At 41.1% G+C, this 12,649-nt stretch overlaps 1 protein-coding gene across 1 annotated transcript in view; it reads left to right on the top strand.

Moving 5' to 3' along the window:
• Positions 1-10,829: 10,829 nt before the first annotated feature.
• Positions 10,830-12,649, top strand: part of LOC145407125 (glutamate receptor ionotropic, delta-2-like) — a 101,818-nt gene continuing 99,998 nt past the window's right edge. The window contains exon 1 of the mRNA XM_080278147.1: positions 10,830-10,927. Coding sequence (XP_080134273.1) covers positions 10,830-10,927 — 98 coding nt within the window. The remainder of the gene's footprint in view (positions 10,928-12,649) is intronic.

Below are 12,649 nucleotides of genomic sequence, written 5' to 3'. Positions count from 1 at the left end.
TTGTGTAATTCTGTTTAAGTTTGTATGCTAAATAATCTACAGTGTTACATACTGTAAGAAAACTCTGGCATGTTTTGATGTCTCGTAGTTAGTAATTGTTAACTGTTGCCCTGTCGAGTTTGTGCTAGAAGTTTCTCATATAATGTAAGCTTATAATTATAAGGATGGGGAAGAGACTATTTCAAGTTCAGTCGGTTTTCAGTGTGGTTTGAATGTAGTGCAGTGTCAGTGAAGTTTGTATATCTTCGGTACATGTGAAAATAGTGAAGTGTTGTCAAGCACTGTTATTGCAGTTGGTAAACTTTGTATAGCTCCAGTGCTTGTGAGAGGAGTGACGTGAAGTTGGAAAGCATTAAGTATATTATTTGGAAAATAAAGACAGTAAACTTAGGAAGCCAGTGTTTATTTACGATGCCTCAGCTGATCCTGTGTACTGTGCACCTAAGGCTGACCATAGGAAGAACAATGACTGGGCTATGTCCATCCTATACTGTACTACTGTTGTTGCAGCCTGTGGCAGTGTGTGACGGGGACCCAACAATATTTATTTAATTTGCTGAGCTAATTATTTTTTCCTTTAATTTGAGGATAATGATTAACTAAGTAAAATTGAGAAAAACTGGAATTATCCCCATATAAGTGAAGTGGGCAACACTACTTACAAGGAAAGGAGAAAAAATTGAATAATGGTCTCACCAGTCTGAGGTGAGTGGCCAGTGATTTGCACCATTGGTTGTTGTACAAAGCTACTTCAGTAAATGCCCTATATCACTCAACAACAGGATACTACGCGCAGTAGCACCATAACAATGGAAAAAGTATGTTTCCCTGACCCACTCATTGTTGACCATGGCAGCGATTTAATGGATGCTGCAGTCGAAGAAACGTGCAATTGTATTTTTTTAATACCTTCATTGGCCTGAAACAGTTGTACAATGCACGAAGTATCAAAGTATTAACGCCAGAACATTTTTTTTTACTTATTTGTTTATTTAATCATTTGTACCATCCCTACTGGATTCCTCTAATCAAAATCATATTGCAGTCTTTCCTTTTATAATCATACATTATTTTTTTGACTTCCATGGTTCAAAACAGAGTTCAGCGATTATTAATGAAACAAGGATGTATTCACAAATTTCACTTATCTTGCAATTTAAGCCAAAAGTAAAATTTAACCACAATTGTTCTGTAGGTTTGAATCATGGTCAGTTAACATTTTTACCCGTAAATGGAATAAATATCTTTTTCATCTTCAGTACAACTTCATCCTTGCCAGGTGAAATGATGTTTCCATTTCTAGCTTCTCCAGTTATTTCCAGTGTGGTAAAATTATATAGCATTATAAAGATGAAATCTGTGAAAGGCACACAAAATAATGTTTGGGTAGGAATGCTATAAGAATGTGTTTTGCACCAGTCCCTGGGACTGGATGCTCTTATATTTGTTTATGCTAGATAGTTAGATAGATAGATATAGATAGATATATAGATTGATAGATATAGACATATACTGTGTTCCCTCATTTATCTGGACATTCATTATCCGAACTTGTTTGGTATCCAGGTGCTGGGCCTCGGCTCTATTAAATCATTATCCAAATTTACTTGCTATTATCTGGAGGTAAAAGTGCCTGAGAAATTTGGCCAGTCACCCGACATCCTCAAACATTCGGTATCTTGGCCATTGGGCTCGAGCTGTGAGCGGGAAGTAGTCTGCAACCCACAACCAGAGGTAAAATGGCCATCTGACCCTGTACTGAATGGTCAAAATCACGCGCTCGTCCTATCACTTCCAATGAACGTCCAGCACTCGAGTAATACGACTGTAACCCACAAGTAGTGTCAAAACGTCCATGCGCATTCCACACCGAATGTCTAATATTGCGCGGCCACAGGGGCTAAGTCTTTTCCAACAACCACCTCCATTGAACTCGACCACAAGCCACGAGTACGTGTACTGCAAAAGCTGCCATCCACCTCTTTACCAAAGTCGAAAGTCTCACTGTCTTGATGCGCTGTTTCTGTACGGCCACTCGGCATCAAACAGACTGCAAGCCATGAGCAAATGTATGGCAAAAGCACCTGTCCGCCTGTTGACATAAGAGGAAGAATCCTTACCACAGCCTCGCCTCTCCCCTCCCCTCCCTCCCGGCTCCCCCCTCAGTTCACTCCCTCAGTCGTTACCCCCTTCCTTGATGATAGCATTGACTCGTGAGTTTTCAAATTTTTTTTGCAATTTATTCTACTGCTATTGATCCCATGGAATTTCCGTGGTGACCAAGAGAAAGCTAATGAAGTTCTGCTTCTAGACATAACTCTTGGAAGATGCTGGCAAAATTTTGAATTAGGATGGTGGGAAGTTATATGAAGGTAAGTTTTACTCTTGAACACTTTATTCCTGCTTGAATTTTGTACTCTTATTTGTCAGTTTTATGAGCTTATCTTACAGTATAAAAACCAGCGAAGATGATGGTGTACGATTTATATCAATATAACTAATTTACAGTGGTATATTTGCCTTTTTTTTTTTTTTTGAGCCCTGGAAACAATCACTCGTCACAGAGAAGAGATTGTCAGACCATCGTCAGTTTTATTATGGAGTTTTGTTGTTTATGCATTGTTTTCGTGATGTATAGCATTAACCCCTAAACCGCGGGGTTGTTTTTGCTTGACTTGCGTGTCTCGTGGGCATATTCGCGCTCCGACAGACTCTCTAAAAATATTTGCCAAAGATCAGTTATTAGTCCTAGAATATTAAAATTACATATGCATATGGCACATACCTTCAGCTTTCTCCTGGGATGTTTGTTGAGCCTTCGTCGAGAACTATAAGACTTGTGGAGACCTCTGAAGTTGGGTAATGAAGTCTCCACTTTACACTGCCCAACAACCCGTAATATGATTACCACAGCCTGATATTATCACTAGAGACACTATTTTATGATTCTCAAATAGTTTGGAATCCATACTCCAAAAAAAAAAAACCACTGAAAGCAATGAAAATTACGAGCACGTATGACCTTCCCACTTACGCTCGTTCGCCGCTGGTGTTCTGTCATTTATTATTCATAAAAACACTCACACTTTATATTTCTATTACTATATAACACTTATATATATCTGCAGTCTTTATCCATAAGTTTCCTTCAGTAATAGTAGTTTATTGTCACTGTAGGCATTAAATTTCTCTTTCAGTAAAATACGTAGCATTCACTTTCTCGTCCTGTATACTAGCATGGAAAGTGAATCTGTCACTTTCACTTCCACTTTCATAACTCAATAGTATTCGTACATGCAAGAGTGAAACTTTCACTTTCATTACTTCTAGTATATATACTCGTATTCATATATTACTACTCATTTACATTTCTATTTACATTCTTTATTTTATTTACATTATTTACATTTCTATTTTATTTACACTGTGTTATGCACTGTCACTTGCAGTAACTTATAAAACTATTTTCCACTGTTCACTTATATTTACATTCATTGCTTTCACTTGCTGTTTACACATTATTTACATTTCCACTTGTACTGTTTTACTCACCAGGAAGATCCTAGTCACTGTCCATCATTTTCATCGATATATTAGTCAGTTCACGTTCCACAGCAGTCACTTAGCCCTTTACCCCTTTCCACACGAGCTTTAGTAGGGGGTAGAGGTCACAGGGCCCTTTGCATGGGGCTAAAAAGCAGCGGAATTGGACAGGCGCGAATCCGACGTGGTTTCACCTTGAAAGACGAAAGTAAACTGAATACAGTGTGGTGGACTGGTGGCCTAGGGAGAGTGCATTGCTGCCAATGTCAGCGTGGTGTCAGCTGCTAATATATACGCAATGAAATGATTGGGAGGAAATTTAGACAATACATAATTAATTAGGTAGTTCCAGGTGAATGTAAATATCACTTAGGCTTCTCCCTTCCTTTCTTATATATATTTGTATTACGAGAATAGATTATACGGCATATTTCAAGGGGAAATAAACAGCGAAAATTAGTGAACGAGTGCATGTGAGGTGTTGTCAGGTGATAATTAGCCAATTCCAGGTGTATGGCACTATCACTTACCTTATTTCTTTTTTGTATATATTATTTGGTATAAGAATAGGGCATAGGGCTTATTTCAATGGATAAAATCAGTGGAAAATTCCAGGGAAGATTTACTTAGCGTAGCATGGCCGGGCAGGAGAGAGGAGAGGGTAATGGAGGGGAGCTAGGGAGGGGAGTCAAGAAAGGGGAGAAATGGCTAAATTGAACACAATGGATGGGAGTAAAGATGAGATTAGGAGTGCTGACTAGTGTTGGACATTGGCAGTACTGATAGATAATACAAGCCACCACTTGAAAGCCCAGGCGAGTTCAAAATAACACAGAATCACAAAAGTGACGCCCCCCGGTATGATCCCTTGCTCTCAAGCATCACGAAAGTGACGCCCCCCGGTTAAGGGGTTAATATGGATAATCATGTGTGTTTCGATGTCTAAATATGGCAGACTAACCTGAAAACAGTGCCAAAATTAGGAGGGGTACTGTGCATATAGGGGAGGCGGTGGCTGAATCGGTAGAGAGGCGGCCTGCAGTCCTACTGGATGAAGGATCGAATCTCAGCTGGGGCAGGAAACAGTTCAAGGATTTGAATTTGCTTTAAAAAAAGCAGACTTTCCTGATCTACCAGATATGTCGTAAAAATACCCCCACTAATACCAACATACCAATCCTGTATGAGAGAGCCATAGCATGTATTCAATATGGATGGTGGGTGTTAGGACTGATGTAGTGACATCTGGAGGTGTAGGAGGACTACTGGGCCTTGGGATAGGTCATTGCCCTCGAGAAATAGGCCTTGAAGCCTTTGCCCAGAGTCGGACCTGTCAAAAAAATAAAATTAAAAAAGACTGACCTGAAAGCAGTGCCAGAATTAGGAGGGGTACTGTACATACTGTAGAGTCGTGTACAAGTCGGGTGTTTTTTGGTTTTCATTTTTTTTTCTGGATTTTCTTAGTGTTTAGCATTACTTTGGATAATCCTGTTGTTTTTATTTCTAAATATCACAGACTGACCTGAAAACAGGAGGGGTACTGTACATACAGTTGTGTATAGGGAGGGTGTTTTTTGGTTTTCAGTGTTTTTTTTTTCATGGTTTTTTGGTGTTTAGCATTACCTTCGATATTCCTATGTGTGTTCTGATGTCTAAATGTGGCAGATTAACCTGAAAACAGTGCCAAAATTAGGAGGGGTACTGTGCATAGAGTGGAGTATTGGTAGGGTGTTTTTTTTTTTCAGTGTTCTTTTTTTTATGGGTTTCTTGGTGTTTAGCATTACATTGGATATTCCTATGTGTATTTTGCTGTCTGAATGTGGCAGACTGACCTTTAACCAGCCCCATCCCGACCAATTTCCCATCACTGACTCCCCCCAATCCTGACCAATTTTGGATTTTTTTTTTTTTTTTTTGCTCAAACCTCCGCTTTTGGTGAGAAACATCGAAAAATCATAGAGAAATTGCTCACCTGAGGTTTAAAATACTCGATCAGGTAGAAGTACCCCTTAACTTACTGGATTTTCTATCACACTGGCTCCAAAGAAAACGAGTTCTGTGGGAGGGTAACTATTCTAAACCACTCATAAACGGTATTTTTTTTCATTTGGTACGAATTTATATGTAGTACGAGAGTATATTGGTTTTCACACAGTAATATAGGCAATATAAGCATTGTTTCACTCACCAAACACATAAACATACCTGACCTTTTTTGGTGACATTACCTGATCATCATTTCTGACACTTTCCTCCTCTAATGCAACATAAAATTTGTCCTCCACGTTGTCATCAATTGGGGAATCACTTTGGCCCCGAATTTTGTACCGTGGTACGACATGTCTTTACTGGCCAGGTCACTGGTAACAGGTGAACTGCCGAGACAATGGCGTGCGGGGAGGGGGAGGTCATGCGGGGTAAGGTATTGTCCCAGCCTGGAATCTTGTAGAGGAAGGTGTCCCGTGTATACGTACTAAAAATCACATGCGAAAATTGAAAATTGTGCAAATTAGGGATCTTGCAATTGATGCGCATTCATATACATCAACGGGACAGGCAGTGACAAAACCTGTGGAGGTATATATACGTCAGCGGGATGCGGCGGGTTAAACAGTGCCAGAAATAGGAGGGGTATTGTACATAGTGTGTTATATAGGTAGGGTGTGTGTGTGTGTGTTTTTTTTTAGTGTTTTTTTCAGGGCTTTCTTGGTTTGTAGCATTACTTAGGGTATACCTAGTGGTATGTGTGTTTTGATGTGTAAATATGCCTGAATGACCGGAAAACACTGGCAAATTAAGCATAAGTATGGTACTATACAAATAAGTTAGGTATAAGTGGGAGGTGGGTATAGATAGGGACGGGTTGTGGTAGGGGAATAGTGTTTATCCGGATGTTCCCACTGTCCTGACATGCCTTTGTCTCTCCTGACGTGCCTTTGTCTCTATTATGTCCGGATAAATGAGGGATTATCGTGTGTCTGTACACACACACACACACACACACACATATATATATATATATATATATATATATATATATATATATATATACGTACACAAACTACAGCCAACACAGGTGCATAACTGGGTCTTGTTAGCGAGGCCCGGGATCGAACCAGGAATGTCTCTGCAGTTTCTAATACATGCTTTTTAGTAGGAGTAGACTGTAGCACCAGTCGAGCAGGGCAGTACTCCCAAGGTGGATGGAAAGCTGATGACAGGGAGAGCTGGAGCTCCTGTTTCATCAGCCCTCGAGACTAGGTCCCGACTATCCCCTTTTGCTGAACTTTTTCAGTGACTCAGTAACACAGAGAGTTGGCCAGCATGCTCTCCAACACAAGTTTCTCTAACTATCAACACCAAACTACATGCACAGTACACATCACACTTCCTTTTCAAAATTTTACAAAATGGCGTAGAATAATGTAGCCTCGGAGTCCAAAGGGGGGGGATCATAAATGCCCCCACCTTCTGCCGCTCTCCCGGTGACAACTCAATATGCCTGGAACCACTGTCTGACTCTCTTCTTCATTTCTGCAACATTCGTGGCCTTTCCTCTGTTGAGCACCACCACTCCTTCTCTAAACCTCACCTTCTTTTCCTAAATGATACTCAGCTGTCTGAGGCACCTGACAGCAGACCTTTCTCTGTATCCTCTTACTTTCTCTATACTCATTTCAAAGCCAAAGGTGGCTGTTGTGTATATATATGCAACAACTTATCTTGCTCTCGTTTTCCTGAACTCGATTCTTTTGAATTCTCTACACTCTGGCTTCGGCTTTCCTGTCATTCTCTTACTAAATATATCTGTGCTGTTTACTTCTCTCCTAATTCTACTGACCATCAAAAATTCTTTGACTATTTTCCTTCTACGATGGAACACATTCTATCCATTTCTCCTTTCTCTGAAATCTCCATTCTTAGAGATTTCAATGTTCACCACCACCTTTGGCTCTCCTCTCCTTTCACTGATCCACCTGGTGAACAAGCCTACACCTTTTCTATCCTTAATGACCTAGAGCAGCTTCTACAGCACCCTACTCGTAACCCTGACCGCCTTGGAGAGAGTTCCAACATACTTTACCTATTCCTTACAACTAATCCTTCTGCTTACACTGTTAATTTTTTCTCTCCGTTGGGCCCCTCCGATCACAGCCTTATCACCTGAACCTGTCCTATCGCTCCGGTACGGCCTGCGGACCTTCCAAAGAAATGTCGTCTGTGGCAGTTTGGAGCTGCGGATTGGGAGGCCCTCAGGCAGTACTTTGATTTTCCCTGGAATGATTATTGCTTCCATGGCCGTGAGCCATCTGAGTGTGCCTTGCACATTACGGAGGTTATTCTCTCGGGCATGGAATCATACATTCCCTTCTCATATCCTTTGAGTAATGCACGAAAGCCTTGGTTTAATCACGCTTGTTCTAATGCTGTCCACAACAAGGAGAGGGCCTCTAAAAGGTACTGGAGCCAACCCACCCCTGAATCACATCTTTTATACGTTTCTGCCTGGAATCGTGCTAAGTCTGTTCTTTGCTCTGCTAAAAATAAATTCATCTGTAAAAATTGCTCTCAACCCTCTAACTCGAATTCTTCCCACTCCTTCTGACACCTTGCCACAAAGCTTTCTAACAACTTTACCTCATCATCCTTCCCACTTCTTTTCTACTGTGATGGCTCTGTAACTATTTCTTTTACTGATAAAGCAGATCTTTTTGCTCAGACTTTCTCCTCCAATTCCACCTTAGATGATTCCAGTGCTGTTCCTCCATCACTTCCCCCCCTCTGACTTCCTCATGGCTAACATTAAAGTTTCTTTGGCTGATGTATTTTCTGCCATCACAGGCCTCAATATTAATAAGGCATATGGGCTTGATGGAGTCCCTCCAGTTGTTCTCAAGATCTGCTCTTCTGTGCTTACACCCTGCCTAGGCAAACTCTTTCGCCTTTGTCTATCAATTTGTACCTTTCCATCTTGCTGGAAGTTTGCTTTCATTCAGCCAGTCCCAAAGAAGGGTGAGCATTCCCAACCCTCTAATTATCGTCCAATTGCTTTAACATCGTGTATCTCAAAAGTTTTCGAATCTATTCTTCATAGAAAAATTTTAAAGCATCTTTCCTATCACAACCTTCTTTCTGATTGTCAGTATGGGTTCCGTCAGGAACGCTCCACAGGCGATCTTCTCACCTACCTTTCAGACTCCTGGTCATCCTCCTTTCGGGACTTTGGCGAAAGCTTTGCCATTGCACTTGGCATCTCAAAGGCTTTCGATCGAATGGCATAAATCTTTAATTTCCAAACTGCCCTCTTACGATTTCTGTCCTTCTATCTGTGCCTTCATCTCTAGCTTCCTTTCTTGTCATTCTATACCCGCTGTTGTAGACGGCCATCATTCTTCTCCTAGATCTATTAACAGTGGTGTTCCTCAGGGCTCCGTCCTATCACCAACTCTCTTCCTTTTATTCATCAATGACCTTCTAAGCTGTACATCTAACCCTATCCACTCACACGCTGATGGCTCCACCCTTTAACTTTCCATTTGATTCCCACAACGTCCATCTCAGCAGTTACTTCAACAAACAAGGGATGAGGCTATGGCACACCTAATGTCTGTCTTGGCTCGTATCTCTGACTGGGGTAAAAATAATCTGGTTGTTTTTAATGCATCAAAGACTCAGTTTATGCACCTATCAAGTATCAACCCGACAAAATTTTCCACAGGTATACCCGCTAATGTTTAATAGTATTCAGCTTAATCCTGCATCATCGTTGAACATGCTTGGGGTTTCATTTGCTCGGGACTTGTCTTGGAGAGATCATATTACATCTCTTGTAAAATCTGCTTCCAAGAGATTGAGTGTGCTAAGCCGACTCCATTCCTTCTTTACCCCTGCACAATTGTTGATTCTATACAGGGGTTTAATCTCCCCCTGCATGGAATACAACTCTCATATGTGGGGAGGCTCCCCACATACAGCCCTTCTCAATAGGGTGGAGTCAAAGGCTTTTCATTCCATTAACTCTACCCCTCTGACTGAGTCCCTTCAACGTCTGTCTCTTCACCGCACTGTTGCATCTTTATCTCTTTTCTATCACTACTTCAATGGTCACTGTTCCTCTCAACTATCTGCATGCATTCTTTCACCTCTACGACGGGCGCGTAGCACCCGTCTAGCATCAAACTCTCACCCCTTTTCTGTCCAACTCTCTAATTCAAGAGTTAACCGTTACTCCTAGTCCTTCATTTATGCAACGGGTCAACTCAGGAACTCTCTCCCTCTGTCTGTATTTCCTGCTTCCTATGATCTCCAGTCTTTCAAACGTAGTGCGTCCAGGCATCTCGAAATGATCGGATATTGAAGTTGGCTCTCTCTTGTATTTTGTTTTTCTTTTGGAAGAAACAGTTTTGCGGGCTCGTTGTCTCTGGTTCCTTCTTCCTCACACACACACACACACACATATATATATATATATATATATATATATATATATATATATATATATATTTAAACATCATCATCCTGACCTCCTTCCCCACCATAGGGCACAGTAAGAAGTAGCAATGTCCAGACAACCCAAGTTTGCCCAGTTCAATGGGCCACACTTCTATTCACTCATCATTCAAGTCCCCCAAATCTTGGCTGTATAATATGCCAAGAACATTCACCATATTCCGTAGATTCACATAAACGTATTAGATAGAGTCAATCTGGATGCTGTCACATTGAAAAGGGGTGCCAAATCCCTGATCATACACTTCTCACAACATTCATCCATGCAGGTCGATCTCTTGTCAGTCCCCTAGCCTCACCGACTTCCATACCTCCCTTCCTCACACACTCATCCACGATACCCCTGCTCCTTATCCTTGGCATACCTCGCCTACTCCCTCCTTCAAATTCACTCAGATATATTTTTTTCACCACTCTGTTGTTATCCATTTTTCCGCATGGCCATACCATCTAAGTACACTCTTTTCGATTCAGGTGTCCACAGACTTCCTTACTCTACATCTTTCACGAATCACATTATTTCATATCCTATCCACTTTCTGTATTCCACACACATTCCTCAGCACTCCCATCTCCACTGCTCTCACTCTTAACCCCTCCGTGGCCGCCGGCGTTGAATGATGTTTAGCTGATAAATTGCTGCCGGCCTCGTTTGAGCGCTGCCTATAAAAAACTTTGAAAAATTTGGGAAGTGAACGAACGTTCTGAACATCTTCAGACTGACCTATTCTACACTCCCATGCACCCCACACATCAGTACAATGTGCACTTCCGCAATGAGTGGACATCCAAGTTACACCTCTCTCCAGGCCACTACCCCCACCCGGCGCCACCCTCTCTGGCCCCGTAGGGCACTCACCAGCCCAGAGATCAGGTCAGAACTGTTTCTTTCCTATCACAATCTTCTTTCTGATCGTCAGTATGGGTTCTGTCAAGAACGCTCCACTGGTGATCTTCTCACCTACCTTTCAGACTCCTGGTCATCCTCCTTTCGGGACTTTGGCGAAAGCTTTGCCATTGCACTTGACATCTCAAAGGCTTTTGATCGGGTCTGACATAAATCTTTAATTTCCAAACTGCCCTCTTACTGTTTCTATCCTTCTATCTGTGCCTTCATCTATAGCTTCCTTTCTGGTCGTTCTGTAGCCGCTGTTGTAGACGGCCATCGTTCTTCTACTAGATCTATCAACAGTGGTGTTCCTCAGGGCCCTGTCCTATCACCAACTCTCTTCCTTTTATTCATCAATGACCTTCTAAGCTGTACATCTAACCCTATCCACTCATACGCTGATGACTCCACCCTTCACCTTTCCATTTGGTTCCCTCAATGCCCATCTCAGCAGTTACTTCAACAAACAAGGGATGAGGCTATGGCATACCTAATGTCAGACTTGGCTCGTATCTCTGACTGGGGTAAAAATAATCTTGTTATTTTTAATGCATCAGAGACTCAGATCTTACACCTATCAACCCGATAAAATCTTCCACAGGTGTACCCACTAATCTTTAATAATATTCAGCTTAATCCTGCATCATCCTTGAACTTGCTTGGTGTTTCATATACCGGATACTCGGGACTTGTCTTGGAAAGATCGTATTACATCTCTTGTAAAATCTGCTTCCAAGAGATTAGGTGTGCTAAGCCGACTCCGTTCCTTCTTTACCCGTGCACAATTGTTGACTCTATACACGGGTTTTATCCGCCCCTGTGTGGAGTACAACTCTCATGTGTGAGGAGGTTCCCCACATACAGCTTTTCTCAATAGGGTGGAGTCAAAGGCTTTTCGTCTCATTAACTCTCCTCATCTTACTGACTCCCTTCAACGTCTTTCTCTTCGCCGCAATGCTGCATCTTTATCTCTTTTCTATCGCTACTTCAACGGTCACTGGTCCTCTGAACTCTCTGGATGCATTCCTCCACCTTTATGACGGGCGTGTTCCTCCCATCTAGAACAAACTCTCATCCCTTTTCAATCCTTCATTTATGCAACAGGTCAACTCTGGAACTCTCTCCCTCTGTCTGTATTTCCTGCTTCGTATGACCTCCAGTCTTTCAAAAGCAGTGTGTCCAGGCATCTCAAAATGATTGGATCTTGAATTTGGCTCTCTCTTATATTTTGTTTTTCTCATGGATGGAACAATTGTTGCGGGTTCGTGGCCTTTGGTTCCTCCTTCCTCGCATAAATAAATAAAAAAATAAACAAATATATATATATATATATATATATATATATATATATATATATATATATATATATATATATATATATATTTATATATATATATATATATATATATATATATATATATATATATATATATATATATATATATATATATATATACCATTTTAAAGTCCTTCTCAAAAGCCTTCTCGACTATCTGTCTTACTGAAAATATTTGATCCACACTTCCTCTGCCACTCCTAAAGCCACTCTGTTCACTAGGACTTCTGATATATTTTTTACTTTATAATATTTCTTCACCTTCCCTACCACACTCAATAAACTTATGCCACGATAAACCTTCCACTCACTTTGCTCACCTTTATTTTTGTACAGGAGTACAATCACAACCTTTTTCCACTCTACTGGCA

Source organism: Coenobita brevimanus, chromosome 8 (assembly GCF_032717465.1).
Source record: "Coenobita brevimanus isolate Jiangsu-jjx chromosome 8, ASM3271746v2, whole genome shotgun sequence".
Taxonomy (NCBI): Eukaryota; Metazoa; Arthropoda; class Malacostraca; order Decapoda; family Coenobitidae; genus Coenobita; species Coenobita brevimanus.
Note: the sequence above shows the minus strand (reverse complement) of the source record. Positions and strands in the feature narration are given on the sequence as shown.